At 40.4% G+C, this 27,645-nt stretch overlaps 1 protein-coding gene across 1 annotated transcript in view; it reads left to right on the forward strand.

Moving 5' to 3' along the window:
* Npas3 (neuronal PAS domain protein 3) overlaps positions 1 to 27,645 on the forward strand; it is a gene marked incomplete at its 5' end in the record, with an annotated part of 850,606 nt that overhangs the window by 801,007 nt on the left and 21,954 nt on the right. The window contains 2 exons of the mRNA XM_033765310.1: positions 22,100 to 22,293; positions 26,144 to 26,250. Of these exons, the coding sequence (XP_033621201.1) occupies positions 22,100 to 22,293; positions 26,144 to 26,250 (301 nt within the window). The remainder of the gene's footprint in view (positions 1 to 22,099; positions 22,294 to 26,143; positions 26,251 to 27,645) is intronic.

Genomic DNA, 27,645 nt, shown 5'->3' on the forward strand with positions numbered 1-27,645 from the left:
CATGGAAAAAAATAGAGTGGTCCGTCCTATCCCCATCTTCATCCTCATTTGGACAGGCTATTGACCATTCCTATTGTTTGCCTCTGCATTATATCTCTTATCACACTCTAGATACGGAGATAGAATATGAGCTCCTTAGTAGCCCCGGACCCCAGACAGAGAAGTGCCTGATAAAGGTAAAAACGATTGGTTGGTTGGTTTAACTGATTGCCCTCAGAGGTTATTTTTCCCCCTAACTCTCAGATCAAGTCGTATGACCTTGCTTCAGAATTCTTCAGTGGCTCCCCTTTTGTCTATAAAATAAAGGCACAATTCCGATGAGCCGCATTCCCGTCCATCCAGCTTCACACACTGTGGCCTTTCCCCGCCTATCTACTCTGTCATCCCCCTACACTCTTCTCGATTCCAGAACACAAAATGCAATTTCACATATCTGTGCTTTTGCTTATTTCTCCAACCTAAATGCCCGCTTAGTCCTATTCACCCATAAAAATTCTGCTGCAACGCTGCCTCTTCAAGGAGAGCCCCTCCACTGTGCCTGGTCAGGTTGGTTCCCTCTCCACTGCCTCTGCGCTTCGCATCTGTGCCATGCATCTCATTCGGAGGTCAGCTTCCATGACCGTCTTCCTAACAATATTGCCCTTGTAAGGCCTGCTAGACTGTTGGTTCCTAGGAAGGATTCAAACAATGGGAAATGAAGAGTAATAAAAGAGCTGCTTAGGAAGAAGTAGATAAGCTTTATTCTTTATGTCCTCTTTGAAATGTACCCCTTTTCTGCAAATCTTTTTCAGTAAGAATCATTTAAACATTGCATGTTTATATAAAGGAACTTCTTCACTTTCTCTGCCTATTAAGATAAAAATACACAGTTGTTTTACTTTAATATCCAAGCTTTTTCTTATCCCTTACTCAGCCGAGAAAAATTCACTCAAACAAAAGGAAGAAACTGACATATTTTGGATTGACAGATGTCAAGGGACATCTAATTTCCTCGTTGATTAATTTGGAGGTAATTTCTGAGTAACCCAGGATTCCAAAAATGTATTTTAAGTGGCATGTTGGTAAAAGAAAATTAATTTCTCTGTGTTAAACTTGCCAACATTGGAATTAATTGCATGAGCATAACAATCAATTAATAAATGTTAAGCAAACACAGGAAAATCGGTCAATTAAAAATGACAAAATTGATTCCAAGGGTAGATAAACCAAAAGATTGCCATCATGCTCATTTCTAAGTTTAGATACCATGCCTCTTTACAGTCTGCCTCCCACTTCTCTGCACAGCATTCAAATTGCTAAAGCTTTATTATAATTTCTTATAAATAAATTACTACCTAAGCCCTCCTCACTGCTTTATCAGGATTAAGGAAAACAAACACAGGCAGCAGTCCTCCAGCAGCTACCAGGAGAAGGTCATTGCTTTGGAAAGACTGCAGAAGGGTTGTCAAAGGGAAGCTTTCACTAAGTTGACCCATGTTCTCTAAATATTGTACGTGCCAGTACATTCTGCCTGGAGGGAGCACCATATAATGCCTTTCTTCTGCCTGACCCTAACACAGGTGTCTTCCAAGAAGAGCAAGCAACATGGGAAATAGCAGAGCCTGGGAGGGTGTTTGCCTTCTTAGAGCATTCAGATTGAACCTTCTTAAACAAAGTGACACCCCAACTTTTATATCTGAGGTTGAGCATGACCGGGGATACATGGATTTACTCTTCTGCTCTCTGCTCTTATTTTGGGGGTATTTTTTCTCAGTCCTGGGAATGAACCCTGAGCCTCACACATGCTAGGCAAGTACTCTGCCATTCAGCTACACACACCCCCAGCTCCAGAGTTTTTGATATATTTTCCCACACTTGAAAAGATAGGTGTCTTGGGAATGTAGACTGTATGTATGTAAAGAATAAAATGTGTTTAGTGAATATATCTTGTGGGCCACATAATTTTATTACTATGGAGTAGTATTGTTTTCTGGCCTTCTCTACTTGTCTTTACTAATGACCCAATTGTGTTTTATCAGAAAATACATCACTTGTCCATTCAGACATGGATCTTTTTTTTAAATTGGAGATGGTAGCATGTATATCATTCATTTCCCCATCTTGACATGGATGGATATGTATGAAATTTCTGGACCTATTCTATTTTACCATATAGAAGATCACTGCATAATGTGTGGGAAAATGTTGACACTGAAAAAGAGCATATAAGCTTGTGTCCAACTGAATCTTCATTAAATATTGACATTTTTGTTTCATTTAGTCTTGGCTGGCTGTGTAGAGAATCACCTAAGGTAATAGCGGGCCTAGTAGGGAATAGAACACTATGAAAAATTTTATTTTTGTCCTCCCATACTGTGAATGAGGACTGCACTGCAAAGAGAGATTTGTCTAGCGCTGTCTTGCAAGCTCATGAGATTACCTTCCTTGGCCACTGAGTTCCGATCCTAATACAACCTTTCCAGCAACTTCCAGCCTTCGAATGTTGACATTCAGCACTGTTGTACACTGAATCCCAGTGCCTTCCCACCCACAGATGGTGGAGAGTTTTCTGCAGCACTGCACTTCATTCCAAAGACTGATCGGAGCTAGGTCTGAAAGCTCCTGGTAGAGGTCTGCATATGAGCAGTGTTGCTGATTTCTTCATTAGAATCCCATGCACTTCAAGAGCCATATGCTTTCAAGTTTCTTTAAATGGTATTAGGGGAAAATATCCTCAAGGCATTATTTTTAAAGGGGACTTCAAACGTTCCCCAAGAAAAAAAAGTATAGCACATATGAACTCCAGGGGGTTGCAGAAGAAATCTTACTTAGCAAGACTGTAAAAACGGAGCCATCTTTTCAGTTTCAGGGTAAAGAAAGTGTTGGTCACAATCAGGGATAAATCTGAAAAATGGATAGAGTAAGATGCAGAAATATAATCCTCAAATAATGCAAAATATAATCCTCGAATAATCCAAAATATAATCCAAATCCTCAAGTCTTTACCATAAAATAGCAAAGAAGGAGATGACTTAAGGAATTTTTTTAAAAAATAGTTTTCATTTTTCTATTTGATTGAATCAAGAGAACTGAACATTCTCCCCAGAACTTGCAGCGTGCAACAGTCTATAAATGTTTCCCATTTGCCTCTACACAGGAGACACAAAATAACTCCTCACCCTTCACTTGGGTTACATGGAATCACACTTACATTTTTAAAACGTAGAAAGCAAGGCACAGGTAGGGGAAAAGTAATTCCTTTTCAGTTTCCCTGCAAAAGTTTTATTCCAGAGGTCAAATCAAAGAGATACTTCTCCAACTTCAAACCTCTTTTAAACAGATCCCAACCTGATCTTAATTAATGTATTGATGTCTGGTTTCTTAGGCATTATAGTTGCAGTATTACATATCAAAAGGGCTCTTGAGAAATTCTCTCAAATTGATAATTCTAATTTCTTATGTATAACTACTCTATATTCATTCAGATGACGGATGCATTGTATGCTAAACCATGAATCATAAAAATTGGTCCCTTTGTATGTAGGTTTGTATTAAATTGAGATGCTCTCTCTCTTTCCCCTGTTTGTTCCCACACTTGAGTTCCTGGTGTCAGTTTATATTTGGCTTCTTGAACATATTAAAGTTTTTCTACTGCTTATGATGTTTTTGCCAAGAGCACACTTGCAGCAATCTGCACTAGAACAGTCTTTGTGCCAATTACTTCAAAAAGTATTCTTTAAAATCAAAAGGGGAGGGGTACTCTTTTTTTCTAAAAGAGAACTTTCAGGTTAGAGTGTGGTGGTTTCAATTTTCATTTTTTGAGTCAATCTTCCTGAAATGATGATTTATATAGACTCTGGAATGTGCATTTTTGTTTTTTGAGTCTTGTTTTAAGCCATCCTACAAAATGGAAATCCTGATAAAGACAGACAAATAGCAGCGGGAATCAGTGGTATGGAGGAAACTGCTGTCTTTGCTGACACCACACCCTCATCTATTTAAACAGCTTTGGAAAAGCAACTGCTAGAAGCTTGTTAAGGAGTTTCCAAATGTGTGACTGTAAATGACTATCTCTAATCATGGCTGAATAAACCAAATGCAGCAAATGAGCTGGTGACATGCACAAAAGCCATGCAAGTGTTTTGAATTGCATATGCTGAATGGATAATAACCCATGTCAGTGCCATGGGGTCTTTTGAAGGTTAAAATCCTAAGTTTTATCGAGTCATTTAAATATATAGATATAAACACTTTTGGGAAAATAAAACAGGAAAGTGGAAGGGACTAAGTCCTCCGAAATGTACTACTGAATTATAGAAAAAAGCCTTGGGCAAGTTGGGTAAGTGATCATGTTTAGGTTTGATCATGAAGGAGATTTTTCTCTCTAAATATGGGGAGTATTGAAATTTAAATTGTCTCTAAAATATGTACGACCTACCTGTTTACTTTAAATAATTGTAATTCTCAGAAATATAATTGATGATGATGATAGATGATGATGATTATTATTATTATTATTTGTATTTTTCCCTCAGTAGGATGGCTAGTTTTAAAAATATTCCACCTCAGGAGGCAGCAAAATCACCCTTTCCCAAGGACTGGTCTGCAAATATATATACATAATTGTCTTTACTTCTGCATCCTCTGTACCTGGAGAGGGGTTGCTGATTTCCATATCTAAAAGTTTTTCTGCTACCAGTTTCTCTTTATTATGAAAATGCAAATCATTTATTCTCCTTCAGCTCTTCAGGTTGAATGGCTTCCCATGCATAGCTCTGCCTTCCCTTTTCCTCTCAGCAGCAGAAAAACCCTCTGCTGACTGTCTTCATACACAGCAGTGCGTAGTCCATGGTGCACTCCTGTCTTTGCACATTTTTTTGCATTTGTTATGGTTTACAGTGCCTATGCAACATGCTTCTAGCAAACTCAAGAAAGAAAAGCAAAAAGATTTAGAACAAGTCTGACTGTCAAGTCAAAAAATATAAGGAAAACACAAAAAATGTAAAGCAAGGATAGGAAACATATCCTTGAACATGTTTATTGTATGTATCCATGTCATATATTATATCTTTCCTAATAAAAGCCCATGGGTTCCAAAGAAAGTATACATATTATGGTACTGCTTCCTGGGAAGAGGGGCCAGGAAATAGGGGTAGTAGGCCAGTTTTTATTCCTTGCCTGACATGGGTCTAGTTCTGAATCTTCTTTGTTTCCTGATCTTATTGGAAAATACAGTCACACTGTGTTATGTTGAGAACTGCCTCTCTACCCTCAAAGACAGTGGCTCTAAACTATAAGGATCCTGGGGGACCACAAGGGCCGACATGTCCTCCTCCACATCAAGTGATAGAGGAATAGAAAAGTTGCCCTCTCTAGTGGTACAATGCTTCTCTGTCCTTCTCTAGGAGACTTTAATAAAGTAACTAAATCAAATGAAATTTGATCAGATGTGTATAGTTCAGCCTTCTTGCTTGGCCCCTTAACAATTTATCGAGGTGTTTCTACCATGGTCCTGTTTTATTAAATGATATTTGAAGTGTTTCACTCTCAGAGAAAATGTGCTTTATATCCTTGGCATACATTTACATAATCTCGTTAAGGAGCTCTCAGCAGCTTAGTTAAACTATTCCAATAAACGAATCTTATCTTTGGTAGAAGAAAGACAACTTTCTCCAAAGGGAACACAAAGCAAATATGGAGTCCAGGCCCATTTTGAGAACTAGAGCTGTAACCGTAGCTATACATTTTATGTTATGTATTTCAAGTTTGTTTAAAGAGATGGATGTCAAATTCAGAGGATACAGTCATGTAAGCAAAGAATGCTGTGTCTAATGTGTATTAAATGTGAATTTTAAAAATAATTTATTTGTTGCGTTAGAAAATATTTCTGCATTAAAAAGCAAGGGTGATGAATTACCAAAAATATCTCAGCTTCCCACTAGAGCAATCAAATGAAGGGTTAACCTCCCAGGATCCCCTGAATTAATCAGGAGCAGATAGATCCAGGGCCAGGCTGGCGGGGGGAGGGGACTGGCATAGCTCAGCCTCCTCCAGGAGGGTCCCAGCACAACAGCGAGGCCCACTGTGGGCTGCGTCGTGGTCACTGAGAGAATGCAGACCTCTTTGCAAAGAAAGGAGCAGGCACCGGTACCACTCTACTAGAGCCCAGGTCTCCTGTTTTTCCTGTGCATGTCCTCCATTTTTAAAGGACCAAAAGGCAATGGGTTATGCTCTAGAGAGCTGGACTTTTTACAGTTCAAGCTTAATTATAAATATATGCTCATCTTTCTTTTCTTGTTTGGATTTGCGATGTGTCTCTGGGTCATCTTTTTAAAGATCTCTAGATTCATTCAGCTCTCCTCTGAAAGGAACCAGCCGCTGGGTGGGCTCGATGGCCTGCCAACCACTGCCCTTAAGAGCACTTGGAGCAGCAGGTCAAATTCAGATGCCCAGGTCCTCCCTAGACTTAAAGAATTAGAAATTGCAAAGGTGGGTCCTAGGAATTAACATCTGTAAGCTTTCAGGTGATTCTTCTGCATACCCCAATTTAAGAACTTTTATTTTAAAAAAGAAATCCTTGATACCAACATTAGATGTTTTGTCTTTTCCAGTTAAAAACAAAGTATGAGCCAGGCATGGAGGTGCACGCCTGTAATCCCAGCACTCAGGAGACTGAGGCAGGAGGATCGCTGTGAGTTCAAGACAAGCCTGGGCTACATAGTGAGTTCCAGGTCAGTCTCAACTACATAGTGAGACCCTGTCTCAACAAAAAAAACAAAACAAAAAATAAAAACTAAGTATGGCCAGGCACGGTGGCGCATGCCTGTAATCCCACCACTCAGAGGCTGAAGCAGGAGGATCGCTTTGAGTTCGAGACCAACCTGGGCTACATAGTGAGTTCCAGGTCAGTCTCAACTACATAGTGAGACCCTGTCTCAAAAACACACACACACACAAAAGTATGTTTTCCCTCATGCGCCAGACCCATTTAGTCATCTTAGGTATTTTCACATTGCACCAACTAAGTGGACTTCCATGTTTTAAAGTAGGAATTTCCACGTTTGCCTGCATCCTTGTGCTTAAGTCTGTTTTCCTTCAGTACCTTAATTCATTTTCTCTGCCTTCTACTGTCTGGAATGCCCTCTGTGTAACCAGGTCTGTTTCTTTCCTGAACCAACCCTCACTGAGTCTTTTCAGGAATCAGAACAAGCATCAAATAGTGCACTCCCATAACATCCCTCTTCCTGTTTACCTTATGTCTGTTCGAACCAAATGGAAGATTATAAAGTCTCTGAGAGGGCCGGGGATTTAGCTCAGTGGTTCCATCACCTGCCTCGCAAGCACAAGGACCTGAGTTTAATCCCTGATACCAAAAGAAAAGAGTCATCTTGTTTGTCAGCTGGGGATTTAGCTCAGTGGTCCCACTGCCTGCCTCATGAACTCAAGATCCCAAGTTCTATCCCTGGTACCAAAAAAACAACAACAAAAACCAGAATAAAGTATCTGAGAATTAATACTTTCTACATAAGTGTAACCCTCTCATCTAACATTACTGATTTCTGCCAGGGTTCTTTCTCAAATTGGGACATAACTTTTGCTGGCTAATACCCAGTCTCCCATCCTCTCTTCTCTTCTCCATTACCAAACAAGCTCTTAAATTAACCCACCTGAAACCTTGACACCCTATCTTGCTCTTGCTGATCATATGCCCTGAAGTATTCAATCTTACACCCATAGTCCCTGCCCAATACTGAAGATCCCTGATCTGAAAGAAATTCTTTGGGACAAACTCCAAGATTCTCACCACCACATTCTCATCTTGTTTGCTGACTTCATAACCATCTCTGTGCCTAGCTGATGAGAGCACCAAGACCATCTTTCTTATTGTATCCCCTGGCCCTGGGAGAGATCCACCTAATCACCCACTCTATTTCCCTTTGAATTTCACCTTCCCCCAACCTTCCCACTCCCTTGAGATCAATTTTCTATTTTTTTATCCCTAGTTGCTAAAGTTGTATTGTGAATTGTAATAAGCCTACATTTTTTGCTCTAGAGTTAGTTTCTAAAACTAAAGTCTGAGATCCTACAAAGGTAAGGGAAATGGTATCGGCACTCTGTTACCCTGTGGGACCTAAAGGTACCAGTGCTCTTCTCCTTAGTGCTGCTTCTGTGGACAAGGACCAGGTTTCCGCTAAAGTTTGGGGTGTTTGTTTGTTTGTTTGGGGCCTTCTGCAAAAATATAGGTAGCAATAGTCAAGCAGATTCCAACCTATGGAAATGCTTTATATACTGGAACACACACTTCCCAAGAATCTTCATGAAGTAATATATACAAGGCTGATATTCTCGCCCTGGCTTAGATTAAGTTGTCAGGCTGTAGGTTTGGATATTTGTGTTCAGAAGACCTAGCCAAGCCCTTATCTTTCAGCAGGTTTAAGGCTGCTTCAAAGCCCCATCACTTAAAAATAATTAGCTGACTCTTCCACCTGAGATAGTGACTTGAGAATCCGTATGCTAAACCAGACTTACACCAGGGAAAAGAAAAGAGACCAGAGTGCCAGAAGGAAAATTTTAAGGTAAATTTGGATTCCCTTCAAGGACAAGTGAAGCATTTCTGAAGATCCTCTAAACCCAGGGAATCCATAGTTATTCCGTGCCTGCAGCCCTTTCTATTCCCCCAGTCACCTAGCCCTAGTCCATGCTGTACATTATATGTGGGAAATAATGTACATAATACTTGGCACTTCCTTTTGATAATCAAAATGTTTCCTATTACTAAAACTGAGATTTCTTCCTACAAAAAAAAAACAATAGCTTCCAGATGTCTTCTTCCACCCTGAACCTTCTTTCCTAATTACTGACAGAGGGGAGGTTTTATCAAGGTCTTTGTGATGCACTTGTTTATAAGAAGAAAATATTAGAAGAGCGCATCTAAGTGTGTATCACTAACAGGCAAGTGAAAGGCACATATGGCAGGAAGAAAAGTCGCTATTTGTCCAAGCAGCATGGCTTGTTAACACTCCCACACTCATTCTGCACTCTGCAGGCCTGCATGTAAACCATTGCATGCAGCCCTTCACTGCAGCAGAGAAAACTCAAAAGTCACACGATTTTTTTTTCCCACTATGGCACAATCAAGTAATGCTAATATGAACATTTTTATCAAAGATGGTAGGATTTCAACTCAGAAATCCTGTGCATCTTGCTTCACTCTTGTTGGCACCCAGGCTGTTCTACAAAAGTTTAGAAAAATGTGGGCTTTAGCCTTTTTTTTTTTCATCTCTTTATGATAAGAATAGTGAAAGGAAGCACGAGGACCGAGCCCTTATATGAAGGTGAGTGCAGGGCCAAAGAATCTTGTAGTTCAGAAAGCTCTTTTGAAGAGTATCTGTAGATTAGACTTATGTCCAGACCAAGATGAACATTTAGAACACAGAAAGATTTGGCTGGAAGTCGGCAAAACCCGTGATTCCAACTCAAATATAATGCCTAAAATCCCTATTGATTAATTCTTAAAGTAAGCTGAATGTATCAACTCCCAGCTGTACTCTGAACTACCAGCCCCCTTGAAGGAGTTACAAGGCAAGAGAGGTAAGGCTGCAGTAAAGCAATGGCCACTCTAGTGAGCATATGGTTCTAGAATTCTCTAGAACCCATCGTCACCTGGTTCTTTTCCACCATGTTATACCTGAAGAAATAGTGCCCTCGCCAAGCTAAATGACTTACCAGGACTGAAATCAAAGATTGTGCATCTCAATTTAGTATTGTTTCTATCCCACAATATTCCTTTCATTTTAAAGCAACCATGTTGTTTTTATAGTTTCATGCCTCTTGATATAAAATTAGAACTTAGACTTATATACTTATATTCATAGTCATTTCCCTATTTAACTTTACAAGGAAGTGTTACCCATATTTTGGGATCTGACCACTAGGATTGGCAATGGTATAAAAAAGCCTAATATTTATTCTAGGATATAATTCTAACAGCAGGAAAGGGGTTTTATAGCTTTCAGAAGTTTCCATTCTCTAAGAAAAGAAGAGTATTCCCCTGTTAGCCACAGGAAATACATTCCAGGACTCTACTATAATTCAGTAGAGTATCTGCATAGCACACACAAAGCCCTGGGTTCAATTCTCAGAATGGCAAAAAAGGAAACAAACAAAAAACCAAGACTATCCCAGTGGACAAGAAACCTTGGATAGTACCAAACATTTTACATGCCATGTTTTTCATTATATATACCCTCAAGAAATTTTAATTTATGTATCAGGTACAACAGAAGATTAACAAGAATAATTCATAATGAAACAATAACTATAATAATATTCTGTAAGAAAAGTTATGTGAATGTGATCTCTTTCTCTCCCTCAAAATATCATACTGCATTTTACTGAATTATCTAACTATGGCTAAAACTATAGAAAGCAAAACTGGGGATAAATGGGGGAATACCATAATTGTTATAAAGCTACAGAACATCAACCTAGGGGCCAGGGATTTAGCTCAGTGGTTCTACCGCCTGCCTCACAAGTACAAGGACCTGAGTTCGATCCCCGTTACAAAAAAAAAAAAAGAAAAATCAACCTAGAAACAAACAAGCAAAAAAATAACAAAAGTTAACATAGGCTTCAGGTACTCAAAGGAACAAAAAGACATTCCCTTGGCACTCTTGTGCCCCATTTTCTCCTCTGATAATTTCATTGTGTTTCATGGTTCTACCACCACTAGGAAAAAGAAAAAGAAAAGAAATGGTTTGGGTCTAGATGTCCCCCCAAAGCCTCATGCCTGGAACTTTTTAGCAAAAAAATAACAAAAGTTAACATAGGCTTCAGGTACTCAAAGGAACAAAAAGACATTCCCTTGGCACTCTTGTGCCCCATTTTCTCCTCTGATAATTTCATTGAATTTCATGGTTCTACCACCACTAGGAAAAAGAAAAAGAAAAGAAATGGTTTGGGTCTAGATGTCCCCCCAAAGCCTCATGCCTGGAACTTTTTCAGAGGTAGCTGAATCTAGAGTGTGTGTGATGCTAGGATTAAAGGCCTGTGATTACTAAACCAATACACAGCCCAAATCCCAGTAGTCTGGTTAAGATAAAAGGGGCAAAAAGAGGCTGTTAAGTTTCCCTTGCTTGCTTGCTTTTTCTGTCTTCTACTGCCATGAAGTATTGCTCCTCTGCCACATGACACCCTGCCTTGGAGCCAATTCTGGGCTGAAACCTCTACAAACTGTGAGCCACATAAACCTTTTCCCCCTTTAACTTTGCGTGTTGGGTATTTTGTCTAGGCAACCAGAGAAAAGTAGCTAAGACAACCTTCAACTATTATTTAAGGGCTCAACTCTTCAGCTATTTCTTGGACCCTCCTCTGAGATCTCACCATGCTTCTCGAACACCCATCTTTGTCCCTATACCATTCTGTAGTTCCTGTGTTTTCAGTTACCATTTACTCTGTTGCTATCATAGTATGACCCAGGCTCAAAAGTCATAATGCTATCTATCTCTTCTCCCAGGTCCCTTGGACAATGTCTATTGATTGCATTTATTATTTGGTGCCCTTCTCTGTCCTTTCTCCTGCCAACGCCAACTCAAATGTTCCTGGAGCCCTGGGCATTCCAAATTCTCTGTTATATCCCTTTATTCTGAGTCTTACCTCTTTCTGGAGACTCCCTTTTACCAATTAATGATTTTATCTTATGACCTCAATATAATCCTAGTTTCACATACCCTTAACTCATGAAGACCTTATTCTATAACTTTCTTATGGAACATGCTTGTTAATGAAAATAGTATTTGTTGAGCATATATTATGTAGCTGTAGCAGACATGCATCTAGCCATTTTATATATTTTCACTTAATCCTTGCAGCAGCCCTGTATGAACTGGAAACTTTTTAAATTTATGCAGATATTGATGTCAATGCCCCACTTCACGAGATCCATATTTAACTAATCTCCAGTACAATCTGGACATGGGGACTTTTGAATGCTTTGAAAGCAATTTCAGTGTGTAGTTGTTATAGGACAGTTTCTTTAGAAATGACTCGCCAATCGAAAGTATTCCAGGTCTTCTTGTCTCAAACAAAAAAATTGGATGAGACGAGCCAAGAATGGTGCCAAAAGTTTGTTTGAGAAGTGCAGAGTGAATGGTTATGGGAGAAATCAGCTCTGCGGAGCAAGCTTCGAGTGAATAAAGAAAAAAAGAAGGTAAAAACAAAAGTGAAAGTACATGCCTCATTCAAATTCATGCATGATCTCACTGCTTTCCATGATGGTCACTCTTTTTAATGCCATCCGCATCTCATGGGAACACATGAGGAGTTGTACATACGGGGTCCTCACATTGCCCTGGGATTTAAACATCTGTTTAAATCCTCTAGATGGTGGCATATGGGTAAAGTCTCTCCAGGGTATGTCCCTCTCCTCTGTATAGCTTCCAATAAATGATGTGGTTTGGGCTTGTCCTGGTTGTTGTAGGCACAGAGTGGGCAAGTTTCGCCAACCTTTTCGGTGGATGGCACTAGTCCTAATCCTGTGAAAACTAGAATGACCATTTCCAGTGTAGCACTCTTCCCATATGGAAGGAATCATGAAGTGTCTTTATAGCTGTCCACTGTATCCCTTGGGGAAGGACCAGTTTGTTTCCTAAATACCACCAGAGTCCCCTTTTAATTCCTCTTTGTCCTGAGGCCCGTTTATCCTGCTGAGGATATAGACTGGTTTTACTGTTTCCTCAGGAATTGGGAATAAGGGTAGAGTCTTAAAGGGCTGTAGGGCTTTTTGCCTATCAGCCTTTTGATTTTTCAAGACTTCAGACATGTCACTCTGGTGTCCTTTACAGTGCATGACTGTGTATACCAGCAGGATTTACCTGTTGACTAATTTGGTCAGGGAGACCTGGTGTATCCCAGCAAATAAAATGTTTTGGCCTTAGCTAGAATTTGAGAATTACCCCCAGTATTGTTAGTAAATCTCCTCTTAACAAGGGAGTAGGGCACTGTGGGACAATTAAAAACCCATGGCTAAACATTTGACCCTCAAAGTGACACATCACAGGAGTAAAGAATCTCCAACTAGGGGTCCCTTCAACCCCAAATATGGCTATGCACTTAGAGATGAGTTTTCCAGAGAAGGAAATCTAAACAGAATGAGCCAACCCTGTATCCATAAGTAGTTGAAGTGGCTCACCCATGGTGTCCAAGATTTCCCCGGGTTCCTCGAAGATGCTAATGTCTGTGGACAGGGACACTGCAGGCTTCCCTGGGGCTCCTCAGTCATTGGAATAGGAAACGAGGGTTCTGGCTGGCCTAGCCTTTCTCTAGGAGTGGGAACAGTCAATCCTCCAATGCCAAGAGTCAGACACAGTAGCTGCCACACGTTTAGAACAGGGCCAAGTGGAGGCTTGGTGCAATCTTGTGCCCAGTGTGCAGTCTTCTTATACTTGAAACAAGAACGCTTTCCTCAGTTGTCCTTGTTTTTTTTTTTTTTTTTTTTTTTGTCTTAGATGACCTGGATGAGTTTAAAGCATTACTGTTGCAACAGCTATAATCTTAACCTTTTTCGTTTCTCTTTCCTCTGGGTCCCAATTGTTGAACAATAGAAAAGGCCATGTCCAGCAATTGGGTGTCTGTGGCCCTACCTGAAGTTTTTGTAGCTTACACTATTTGGGGCTGACTGACAGATGAAATGATGTCTCATTAGTGCCTCTCCCTCCCTGGAAGATGGGTCTATATTAGTACCCTTGCAGAAGGCCTCTGCTAATCAGTTACAAAACAAAGTTGGATTTTATTCTGTGCCATAAGACCCCACTCACTGTCAGTTAATTAACAGACTTTTTAGTGCACCTTTTCATGCTCATAGTAAGAGCAGCTAGCATACTAAACATCATTTTTAGTCCATACCGAGTATTATAGTCCTAGTTTGGCTCTGTTGAAGGGAGAATAGCCTCTCCAGGGTGGTTTCCTTCCCTTTTTAAAGCTTATGGTTCATCTGCATAGTTCCTGGCCTCTTGTAGGATTGTTTTTCATATGGAATACATCAAGTGGCAAAAATGTATTAGACATCTTGCTATGATAAATCAAAAGCAAGGGTCAAAGTTTGAAACCCATCAGCCAATTTAGGAGGGTCTTCTGCTAGTTGGCCTAATCGTTCCCTGCACTAGACATCTACAATTCAAAATGGAACATGTACTCAGGTATATTCTTCCATCCCTGCAACTTCCCTTAGGGGCAGGACAAGTTGTGAATCAGAGCAGTAGAAAGCACCACTTCGGGTTCAACTTGTAGGCTTAAGGGTGTTTCAGTGTTTCTAGTGGGACTTAACAGCTGTCTGAGGAGGCTGTCAAGGGACCTGAGGAATGTTGGGTTCCTCTGGGCACTAGACTCTAATGGAGTCCCCTGGCTACCTGGAGGCCATGAACCTGATCTTTTGGTCTGAGAATTATAAGGGGGAGGTAGAGGTGACCTCCTAGTGTGGTTATCTTCCCTAAATAAATCAACAAGACCAAGATTCCCAAAACAAATGAGGGGTTTTAGAACAAATTCATCCAGATATCTTTGTCTTCCTCAGAGCCTGTACTAAGTACCATAGCTCTTGAATCTTCCCTTTGATAAAGCATTATAAAAGCCTGAATGTAAGACATTTCAAGCAGAAACACTATAACTAGACAATAGTCTCATAGTCTAAGGTTGCCATCCCTTACCCATTTTTTGCCACCTCCCAGTTTGTATTGAACCCAGACAGTATTACATGATAATCGATAAGTTGTTCTTGTTTTAAACTCTCAGGAGTTTAAAACCTGTCTCATTGATTAAGGATACTGCATAGTGGCAAAGTTAGCAAAATCTGCACAATGAAGAAATCTAATAGATTTCTTATATATTTGTCTTGGGACATAGAGAAGAGAGACAACTAGGCCTCTACTCCTTGAGATGGTGTCCCACACATAAGGAAGAGACCCAAAGTCCACAAAATTTGGATATCTCTACCCAAGGATCTTAGAGCAATGCCACAGTCATTTTACCAGAGAAGACCACAGAAGAACCTACCACACACACCAGGGGCGTTTGTCTCCACATTTGGGCCCATTAGCTCATTAGGGAGAAGGAGGCTGGGCCATCTGTTGGCCTTGCATAGTACACACTCCAGTGAGTAATGGCAGAACTTTCCCAAGCATAGTTCTTTTAACCACCTCATTGGATTTCTTGATGGTCCAACTTGTATTTAGAAACCATATGGGAAAAACATCTGTTGCATTCTCTCTAACAGAAGTACTAAGAGTTGGAACGGCTGTTTTAATTTGTGTGTGTGTGTGTGTGTGTGTGTGTGTGTGTGTGTGTGTTTTACACTCACAGTTACTTTAGTTAATAGTTCTGTTTAGGCATCAGGAAGGTCTTTAACTTATTTGCATTTTTTTAATGGATCAGATTAAATTTATTTTTTAACTAGTTAAAGTCAATTACATTTTTTTCTTTTTATTGAGTTTATTGGTACATTCTAGGTTTGCCCATCCGTTGGAAACTGGGTAAAGAAGATGTGGTTTTTCTATAAAGTGGAATACTACTCAGCCATAAAGAATGAGAAATTAAATGAGTCATTCATAGGAAAATGGATACATTTTGAGGATATACTCTTAAGTGAAATAAATAAGTCACACGTGTAAATACTGAATAGTTTCTCTGGTGTGAAAAACTATAATAGTATACAAGATCCTAATGAGATAATTAACAATGTGAAATAGGATGAAAAGGGCTAAAGGTGTAGGGAAAGTGGAAAGGGTAGGGAAAAGGGAGTAAGGGAAAAGAAAAAAATATGAGAAAATGAAAAAATGGAAATAAAGTGTTTGTAAATGGGGAGGGGAGGAGGGGGTAAAGGGAGGGCAGGGAGAACGGGGAAAAATGAGAACCAAGACCTGTCATGTAAAGGAACAAGATCTCAGTAATGAATGTAACTTATCTGCATTTAAACAGGGAAGCATAGGACCAAGGATTTAGCTCAGTGGTTCCACCTCTGTCCTCACAAAGCACAAGGTCCCACATTCCATCCCCCTGGGGGGAGGGCAGGGAAATATAAAAACCAGGTGATGATGGCCTCGGGTGAGCTCTTGGGCTTGGGGGTGTGTGTGGGGGGCTTGGTTCCACAGACAGGTTTTTTTCTTTGAGTTCCCATTTGTCTTCCCCATCCCTAGGTAAGACTGAAACTCCCTTCCAGGTTAGAAGGAGGCCCCAAGTTTTACCTGCAGGCTTTATGCACCCACTCTTGTCCAGGGATGTGGGGGCCACAGCAGGGGTCCTCTGGTCCCAAGAATTCTTAAAAGGATAGTACATTATTTTTACTTTTTGTGGGGGAAGGTAGAAAATAAAAATAGTGGCAGCTGATGATACACATCCGCACATAGTGACATAAGAAGACAAGATGGCAACTGGCCACATGGCAAGGTAACATGGCTGCTGGCCATAGGCAAGTTAATGTGGCAGCACCCCTGACCAAAACACAAACTGAGAAAAAGCCATTTACAAACTAGGGTATGAAAAGACCAGGCTAATTTAGCAAAATACACAACAAACAAACATGAGGACAAGGCATACAAATGGAGTGAACACAAGTGACTAGAAAGAAAGAAAAAAGCTGAACTTCCTTTCCCCTATCCCAATGGCTAGAAAAGCAGCAGACAGTTCCCTGGGGACCTAGAGAACAGTCTCTAGCACTCCCAACCTAGAGGAGAAAGTGAGGGTTAGAAGGAGAGAGAAGAAAATAATCTCATGGAGAGAAACAAAAATTTTTCCCAACTTAGGCCCTACCTTGGTCTCCAGTACCTGAGCTTTATTTTCGTGCCTGGCCATGGCATAGTGTAGTTTCTTCAGAAATGACTCTCCAATCAAAAGTATCCCAGTAATGTGAAATCAGAAGAAAAGGGCTAAATGTGTAGGGGAAGTGGGAAGGGTAGGGGAAAGGTAATAAGGGGAAAAATATGAGAAAATGAAAAAATGGAAATAAAGTATTTGTAAATAGGGAAGGGAAGAGGGCGTGAAAGGAGGGCAGGGGTATGGGGAAAAATTGAGAACCAAGACCTGTCATGTAAAGGTACAAGATCCCAATGATGAATGTAACTGTACTGTATACCTAAAATGTACCAATAAACTCAATAAGGAAAAAAAAAAGTATTCCAGGTCCTTCTTGTCTCAAACAAAGAGTTAGATGAGACAAGCCAAGAGTGGTGTCAAAAGTTTATTTGATGTAGGGTGAATGGGTATGGAAGAAACCAACTCTGCAGAGCAAACTTTGGCTGAACAAGGAGAAAAAGGGTAAAAGAGGGTAAAAAGGAAGTATGTGGCACAGACTACCGTGAACATTTACATGCAATAGCAGCTTCCTATGATGGCCACTCTTTTTCTGCCCTCCACACCTCCGGGGAGCTCAAAAGAAGTTCTAGGGATACGATGTCCTCTCGTTGCCCTGGGATCTTGTGATGGACAGGTCCTGTTCATTTCCCCAGCCAGCTTTGCCAGGCCCTGTCTCCTACAACATACCAACGTAACTCCAAACTCAAAAGTCAAATATTGCCAAGTCGTTCCCACCACCTCTGAAGCTTTACAACACAAACAAATACTGGAGCTCAATGCAATCCCACCAAATTAGAACATCTGGGGATAAGTCTAGGAATCTGTGTTTTGACAGAGCTTCATAGGCTACTTTCACATAACCAGGATTAAGAACCACTTTCTTGATCAGAGACTGTATTGTCTCCCTCTTATGACCATATGCCAAGGAATTAGGTATGTCTTGGACTGCCATAGGGTCTAAACACTTTGAAGACAGGTTTTATTCGGTTAACTACCTTGACCATTTTCCGGGCACTAAGTAAGGTCCCTTATACACAATGTATTTTAGAAACTAAAGAACAAAGAATACATCTTCTGTTAACTTTATTAAGAAGATAACGTACATCTTTGCAGAGTACAGCAGGCCCTTTGTATCCATGGGTTCCACACCCAGGGATTCAACCATAGATGGAAATTCTTTAAGAAGAAAAAAATTGTGTTTATACTGCACATGTACAGACATTTTCTCTTGTCATCATGCCCTAAACAATACAACTATTTATATACACTTTACATTGTATTAAAAATTACAAGTAATCTAGAGATGATTGAAAGTACATAGGAGGTCTTTGTAAATGGGGGAGGATGAAGGGAGTGAAGGGAGGGCAGAGGTATGGGGTAAAAAGGAGAACCAAGACCTGCCATGTAAAGGTATGAGAGCCCAATGATGAATGCAACTGTACTATATGCTTAAAAAGTACCAATAAACTCAATAGGATAAAAAAATTTAAAAAATAAAGTACACAGGAAAATGCACATAGGCTATATATGAACACTATACAAGTTTATGAGAAATTAGAAGATCCACTGATTTTGGTATCCACAGGAGTCCCGGAACCCATACCTCATAGATACTGAAGAATGAACACACTGAATAAGCCTTCTACTAGGTTTTTAATCTCTGATACTGACCTGGAAATTTAGCAAGTCATTCAGATCTCTGCGTGGCATAGTTGCCTGGCTATTAGGTATCCAAGGTAGGGATTAAACCCAAGTTCTACAGTACCTGTCATGTAAAGGTACAAGATCCCAATAATGAATGTAACTGTACTGTATACCTAAAATGTACCAATAAACTCAATGACAAAAAAAACAAACCCCAGGTTCTACTGAAAATCCTCTTTCCTTTATTTCTCAATTCTAAAAAGCAACTATAGAATGAACAATTTGGCTACCTACATGTTTGGATACATGCTAGATATGTTTCTAAAATTTGAACATAACCTGTTACATAAGAAAAAAAAGGCTCTGTTGGCATTATGAAATAAATTTGGAAAAAATACATTAGATAAGCCTAAAAATTAGTTCTGAGATTTTACAGATTTTGCTTTCTTTAGCCCCACCTTCCCTCACATTCACTGATTATTCTTTGGTATTTCTTGGCAACCATTTAGTTATGACATTTGGTAATTGTCCTGACTTTTCGACCCTTTCTTAGTTTTGCTATTGTCTTACTTTTCTGTCATTGCTGAGTTAAAATACCCTATACCCAAAATTACAGGGAAAAAGGTTTACATAGCTCACAGTTTGTAGAGCTTCAGTCCATAATCGGCTAGCTCCAAGGCTGGGTGGCTTCACAGAGGAGAACAATTCATGGTGGGCAGAAGAAAGCAAGCAACAAGGCACTTTAGCAACATTTTTCTGCCCCTTATATTGTATCCAGGGTACCTGAATTAGAGTTGTGCCAAACCAAGCAGCATACTGATTTAATAATCACATACCCTCAATCCCAGCACCACACACTCTAGATTCAGCCACCTCTGAAAAAGTCCCACCTATGACCAAATGAGGCTTTGGTGGGGGACATATAGACCCAAACCATAAGAGTTATTTCTCAAAGACTTTTGAAAGAACCTGAGCTTCTGGTTATGAATGAAATCTTTTTGAAGATTCATAAGATAGTTTACCTAAGGTAATAAATTGGCATCTGGTATATAATTCAATGTTTTAAATGTTTCCTTCACTATGAATATGCACATACAATGCGTACAGAGATAACAAAGTTGAAATGACACCCAAATGAGACCAAAAAGCCAGCCCAGGCTATCATTTATTTCCAGGCTGCTGGGTGACTTTGTACAAGGAGTGAACTTTCCAGAGCCTCTTTCCTTACCTAAAAAATGAAAGAGGGGGGCTAAGATAGATCCTTCCAAATATGAAGTGCTATGATCCTTTAAAATAATAAGGCATGGGGCTGGGGATTTCACTCAGTTTCAACCACCTGCCTCACAAGCACAAGGTCATAAGTTTGATCACCAATACCAGTAATAATAATAATAATAATAATAATAATAATAATAATAATAAGGTACTTATTAGGTCTTTGGCCAACACTAATTTGATCCTTATTTTTATTAGTTAATATTTTTAAAAGAAAACAGGACATTATTTAAGAATTACAGAGTTCTTTACTGTTTTTAAAGTGTTCACTCCATTACCTTTGACCGTAGAATAGTCAGTTTTACCACCATTTCATAGAAGAGGACATTGACACACAGGCTGAGCAATTTGCCAGGGTAACACAATCAGAACACTGCAAGTCAAGACCCCTACTGGACCCTGCTTTGATCCCCCTCTGATACCACAAAGGCCTCAGGCAAAATTATCTAGTCAGGGACCAGGCAAACCTGATGTGCCCAACAGCTCCCCCACATCTGCCTTCCCCAAATGCTCTGTTGTCCAGATGCCTTTTAAATTTCTTTAGAAGAAAATACCAATGGGGATTTATTTGGCATAGCATTTCTGGGTGTGTGTTTTCCTGAGCATTTATAGATCTGAGTTTTTCCAAGAAGTTGAGTTTTCTTGATAAAACAAGACAGATCATGATAAATGAGTAGCTATGTAAGCCTCGCTGGGAGGAGGACCAGAGACTGTAACACCCCTCCTGTGAAGTTAATCCCTTTTCTGTTAGCTATTTCTTTATTAGTTAATGAGGTCTTGCAAAAAAAAAATGTGTTTCTGTGATGGTGTTTCAGTATCCTTGCCTCTAGGAACATATTCAAATATTCATAAAGTAGCTCATCTGACCAAAGCTTAAAGCAAAGGTGCATTAAGTATGAATTTAGTCAACCTCAAATGTGGGTGGTCAAAAGCTACTGCTTGAAATAACCTAAATAATCCTCATCATTGGTGTTTCCAGATCCACAGCTCTGGGTGCAGATGTGAAGGGTGACAAGGAAGAGGTGTTACTTAGAACAGCTAGAATTCTGAAGGGCAGCCCTGTAAGCTTTGATCCTGCTTCCTGACTGACAGTAGTGTGGCTCGCTTTGGGAAAGCAGAATAACTTAAGAGAATGGAAAAGGAATTGCCAGTGGAGCCCCTGGGAAGGAGAGCAGATGAGAGATTATATTGTTTCTGGGTGGCAAGGCAAGAGACCTTTCATTTCGGTTCCTTATGGCAAAGACGGAAAGGAGGGATCTCAGTAGATGGCTTGGTGCTCAGTGATGCATTTGGAGAGCAAAGCAAATGTGGAAACTCACTTAGCTCCTAAACCGAGTTCCATGGTACAGCGAACCACAGCAGTTACCTCTCTGGCCTGGTTGGGAGGTTCCTTCACATGGCAGCAGGGTGCTCAGAACAAAACTAGTGTTCACCCATACCCACCCACACGCATACACATAACTGTCTCCATGCCCTAACGCACATACATCTCAAAGTACCACCACACAAATCCTTTATATTTTTCACCCTTTTTAGAATTTTGTTTTCCCCAAAACAGAATTTTAGGAAATTGATGCTATGGCTCTCCTATATGCAAAAGTTTCGTGGTTCTGGGATGACCTGGAATATACTAGGTATATTTTGGTTAAGAAACAAAAAATTATAGTCCAATATTCTCCATCCAATTTCTGGGCAAGTACCTCAGAGCTGCCACAAAGTATTCCTGACTGTATTGCAACAGGAGCTCAAGAGATAAATCATAAGCCAAAGTCCTGTAACCATTGACCCCACAGATACTGCGATAAATCCAGCACCCCTGGTAACTCAGTGCTGCCCAAGGTGAAATGTCCTCAAAAGAACCCACACATGGCATAGCCCTGGAGTGTCTTGTTCCTTAGTCTTTGGCCTTTTGCAGTAAAGGAACACACCCTTATGTGAAGGAAAGCTCTGAGCCACACTTTGGAAAGGAGTTACCATGTACTCCTTCTCCATAAAAACCAGAAAAGAGACAAACATCGTCTAGCAATAAGCGTTAATAATGCAAATGTTTTCGTCTGCAGCTCTGGCCCAAATTTTTGTCCTTCTATCTGATTACATAATTTCCCTAAATGTGATGGGGAAAAAGTCCTAGAAAAAAAGTAGTAGCACTATAGTAATGCTACTTTGAGAAATTCTTAGTGTGTATTATTTTCTTTTGTCTCTTGCCATGAGGACACTGAGGACACATTGGCAGCCCTCATGACTGTAAAAGATACAAGCTAATGTTGTTGTTCCAGATGTAACTGCATTTCTCAGAAGAAATAAGTTACATCATGGATGTAAATTTGACTGGTGTCCTGTACTTAATGTTCTTTTCCAGGTGATTCACATAACTGGCCGACTCCGCCTGAGAGTGTCGCTGTCCCATGGGAGGACCGTCCCCAGCCAAATCATGGGTCTTGTGGTGGTGGCTCATGCCTTGCCTCCTCCTACAATCAATGAAGTCAGAATTGACTGCCATATGTTCGTCACTCGAGTAAATATGGACCTCAATATCATTTACTGTGAAAATAGGTACTTCATTTTTGTTTTCATTTGCCCTGTTGCGCGCTGCACTTTGGTGAGGGTTTGTGTTTCCAGCAGGCTGAAGGATTTTACTTTTCCAGTGAGGCTCATTATAAATCCTGATCTCATTTTTAATGGTTGCTTGGCCTGACACCAAACATCCTTTTTATTTAAAATTTACAGTGCTGCCCTGATTTACTTTAGGGACAACAGTTGCATGGACTGGGATACCCAGACACCATATGCTGTAAAGAAGGCACATTTTAGCCGAGAACCCAAGGAAAGAGCTGAACTGAGACATTATTGGCAAAATGATGCGGTCAGTAAAAGGTATCTCTTCTGATGCCTCTGCACAACCCACTTCTGATTAATTCAAGAGCTGGCATCATGATGGTCAGTATTCATGCAGACATTAAGCACAGAGAGAATAAATGAGAATTTGAGGCCCTCGGAGGAAAAAAAGACGAAAAAGGAATTTGCAACACGATTAAATAAAACTTTATCACCCTGAGGATTTTACTTTTATAAATTAAGAAAGATGACTCATCATATCAATGAGTTGGCAGTTCTTCTTTAAGTCTGAGCTTTTATAAAAGGACATTTTAGCCTCTGGTTTAAAAGTTCACTTTTTCTATTAAGCACAAAGCAAGGGACAAAGAACTGGGACAGTGCCCTTTCAGACCTTTCACCTACAAGTCATCAGCCCATCATCAGACAGAATTGAAGAGAGAATCACAGGGTACGGAGGATGAGGAAAGAGGCCCACATATCAGCCTTGAGAAGGCAGCCTGGTGATACTATCCATCTCCTGGTGCCACAGGGAGAATTACTGAGTCTGTTTGGGGAGGATGCTTTTATGGCACAGATTATTGTCCGGCTTGAAGGCAGTATATGTTCAGCCAGCCCTGTGAGTGCCTTCAGAGGGGAAATGAAAGAACAAAATGGACAAGTGGCTGGGGTAATTGACCTCTCCCAGAGGCCAGCCAGGAGGAAGTCAGACAGCTCCTGCTTTCAGTCCACCAAGAAGGGACAAAGGTAGAGATCACGTTAGAAACCGCTTACCACTCCCAGCCAGGATCTGAAAGAGGAAGGATTTCTCCAGTGGAAAAAGACACCCACTTAAGCTGTGAGTGTTCCATAGGAGAGAATGTTTCATGAACCTGTCACTATTATTTCATAAATAACTCTAAATCTGCTCTTCAGGTTGTGCTGGCATTTGTTAAAATTTTTATCATCATGACTGTGTACTTGCGTTTGTCTAAGATATTCTGGAATGGCCATAAAATATTGAGAAAGACAAGTTAGAATGATTAGATGGTGATGGCAAGAAATAATAAAAAGAGCTGACGTTTAATGGATATATACTACATGCTCAGCCATGTCCACTGTCTCATGTAAGCTTCAGGACAGTAAGGGACCTGCTACCACTATCTTTATCACTTATGGGCAGTTTTGGCTCACAGAGAAAGGATTTTTTTTTTTTAAAACTGGGGATCGAACTCTGGCCCTTACGCTTGTGAGGCAGGCAGCAGCACCACTGAGCTAAAGCCCTGGCCAAGAAAGGATCTTTTGCCCTTGGCCAAGACTTAAACTCAAAACTGCCAGACACAAAAGCCATTGCTCTTAAGTACATCCTGTGAGGTTTCCCTGGTCTCATTTTTCTTTTAAGGTCAGACTGTATAGCTAGGGACCAGTCAGAATAAACTCTGAAAATGACTTTCCATACATATGCATCATGAAAGAATATAATTGCCACCCACAAAGCTGCTTAATTTCTGATTAAAAATTTACAATACTTCAGGAGGAGACCCAACCACGGGAGGCAGAGACAAAGTCAGAGGATAAGCATAGCTTACTTTCATTCAGATTCACCATCATTCCCTCAAAAAATAATAATAATAATAATAATAATAATAATAATGCAGCTTTGGCTTATTTATCAAACTTCCAATGATTGCCCTATCCCAAAACATCACCTCATTTTCATTCCTGTTATCAATTGATTAATTCTTTTGACAAGCTCCATGGACCTGAATGCCTCATGGCACTGATTTACTACTTGAGATCATTTTCTGTGACCCACTTTTAGGTTTTTTTCTTTCCATATTAAAAAAAAAAAGCTGCCTATAACCTCTATTAGCCAATACAATATAGCATTACTTCCCAACTGAAGATGACAGTAATTATGAAAAAGACCTGTATTAAAGGTAATTGCATATTTAATCTACAGAAAAAGCATACCTGAGCCACCAAAATGTTATGTTAACTTCATTTCATTCATCAGTCCCCTCACCAACCTCTGAGGTTGCTGTATAGAGAAGGAAACTGAGGATCGGAGTAAAAAACATTTCCCAGAATTCTGGTTTGCTGTTTGCTATGCATTTTTTAAGAAATCCTTGATGGCTGAGCTGGTCACATTCACCACGGTAACAGGTTCTGGTACATTTTGAATGATGTAATTCAAATAAAAAGCAAACTAAAGAGATGCCGTCCCTAAAGAATGGAGCAGCTTTTTCCTGGGGTTTATTATTTAATTAGGGAAGTGTTAACTAGAAACTGAAGCTTGCTCCTTGGGCTGCAGACCATTCTTCGGAGCATTCCTAAGGATGGCCTCCGGCAAAGCCAACATCTAATGCTTTCAGAGGGGCTGGCAAACTTCAGAAACGCCAAAGAGTGTCTTTTAATGACATCCTTGTTCCCTCATTTGCAGAAAAGGGGTATAAACTGCACTTGGAAAACAGGCTAATGACTTTAGGAAAACACCAGCTAAATCATTCTTAAGAAAACACTCCTGTTCATTTCCCCAACTACTCTTACTCCTCTAAGAATTCTAGTTTGGCCAAAAATATTTAAATCGCTAGTCATTGAGGAATTCACTTATGAAGTAGTGCATTTAGTAATATTCTATAGTATTTTGGTTTTGTTTTTCCATTTCTATGCCTTGGTGTGTAGAGGTAACTTCCCATCCATAATCTCAGCTGTTTCTTAAACATATCACTTCCAAAGATTCACTTTACATTTGAATAGACCATCTGTCATAAATCATACTACAGGGACAGTAAAGAGAGTAAATTAAACAAAAATCCCACTTTGGGCTGACCAAAATAAATCCATACTTGGTGATACAGAGGGTAATAAGTACTTGAACATGTCAAACTAGGCAGATTCCCCCCATCATGCTCTGCCTGGGGACAGTGATGTCTGGACAATCAGTGACAGGGGCTTGTGCACCCTCACTGTGGAGCACAAGCCTGGAAGAGCTGCTGCAATGGTGTAAAAGTTTCTGTGAGGAATCCACCACAAAGTACCAGTTAAAAGAGCCAGAAGTGAAAGCTGAGCTCCCAAATGACTAAGACTAAAAAAAATAATACCCCCAGGCATCTGTATGTCTCAGCATTTAAATTATATCCCTTGAAATGCCAATTTGGACTTTATGCCAAGAAGCAGTTGAAACCCTTTTTCATGGAAATACCCAATAGAAGAGCAATCTGTTTAAATGAAAGGTGTCTCTAATCATTTGGTATAAACATAACATGTTTTTATTTTATTATGTAACCTTGAATTATCTTGGCCTATAATGAGGATCTTGCATTGTTACTGATTCTCAATAATTTCATGGAATTATGTTGTCTAAATGTTCACTCTAATGCCAAAAGAGAAGAAAAGAAAAACCTATCTAATCATTTAAACACAACTGCTTGATCTAGCACATTTCCTAGTTTTGCAAAGCCTGGTGCCACAGCCTCCTGGGTATACCTAGCATGATAAAAATGTGTCAGTGGATCAGTATCAAGAGTTATTTGACAGTCTCTCCATTTTCCTCTTTTCTAAGTTCCAGCCTGTGTTCTTCTCTTTGTAGAATTAGTGATTACATGGATTTGACCCCTGTAGACATCGTAGGGAAAAGATGCTACCACTTCATCCACGCTGAAGACGTAGAGGGCATCAGGCACAGTCACCTGGACTGTAAGTACCCCTGTGTGGGCAAGAACCCTGGCTGATGTCGTCTCTCCCTGACCCTTGTCTGGCTTCAGTGTTGATTTTTCCCTTCATCTCTCCTGCATACACGTGAGAGGACTGTCGGCTTGCAGTGAGAAAAAGTGAGACGTAAACCATTTCAGCCTGTACTGTCATTAGGTTGAAAGTCGGACCACAGGCCCAGAGAAATTGCTGGATCTTTAGGCACTCACCCAGAATTTCATGGTTTCTTGTGCTTTCTCTCCCATGAAGTGGTGAGGGAACCTCTGTCGTAAGTGCTTCCTTGACCCTTTCATTTTCTAGAGAGCAAGTTCCACATTGAAATTTGTGGTCTCTGTTTCCTAGTACACGTGGGAGAAGACAAGTTCACATAGGCCAGAGCCTCATAAAAACGCCTAGCTGACTGGCCACAAAAGCAGAGTGAGAGAGAAGCCCAGGGATGGGGGCAGAGCAAATACTGTGAACACAACAGCTCTTTTCAGGAAATTTCTGGGAAGATGGTTATTCAGAAGAAGAGGTACCCTAGCCTCTGGCTCCTGGGATAAGGAAACAGACCTTCACTCTGTGTCTAGCTCCAACTCCCGACCCTTAGGCTGAACTCCAAGGGACCTACCTCTGTGACCTGTAGGCAAGTGGGACCAGTAGCAGCCCAGTGGGATACAGGCAGTGACTACACACCAGCATCTTCCTGCGCTTTTCCTCAATGACCCCTGGGTGACTTGTATGTAGAAGGGATCTGACAAGAACACTTCTTTGGGGGACTTTTTAGGAAGGAGGGTACTCTCTTCCAACAAGTGCTCTTTCTAGGACCATCCAACATGGTCCATCAGCCACATTCTAGAATGTTCTAAAGCCAGGTTTCCACTCTGATTTTTAGTACATGCGAGGAGCCACACACAAAATGGTACAGCCTAACAGTGAAGCTTTTATGTAGTAATCACAGTCAAATAGTCTGTATTTACCCCGCTCCCCTTCCTTGTCGTGGTTGAAGAGAGCTATTTTGAATCTTTCCTGCCCTTTGCAGTGGTTCCCTCATTTCAAACTCAGATCTTCACATGCAGAATGGAGATAGTAAGCTAGCCGGTCTCCACGTGTGACCATCTTGTACTGTATCTTTAACCTTGTATCAGCAGCACTGACAGGAGACCAAATTCCATGTCAAATCCTATATATATATACTATGTCTCCAGGCAGAGCCTGCTTGCAAAGCTGCTCTCTAGCACATTCCACTCCCAACACTGGCACATGCCTTGACATTGCACACCAGGGATTTAGGGAACACACTTGTTGCTAAAAATGAATGGGTGTCATGTATCACAGAAGCAGATGGCTTTTCAATTAATTGGGGGAAAAATGATGCTGTTTGCTGAAAAGAAACATCAG

Source organism: Fukomys damarensis, unplaced genomic scaffold (genome assembly GCF_012274545.1).
Source record: "Fukomys damarensis isolate Sample0158 unplaced genomic scaffold, DMR_v1.0_HiC HiC_scaffold_17, whole genome shotgun sequence".
Lineage (NCBI taxonomy): Eukaryota > Metazoa > Chordata > Mammalia > Rodentia > Bathyergidae > Fukomys > Fukomys damarensis.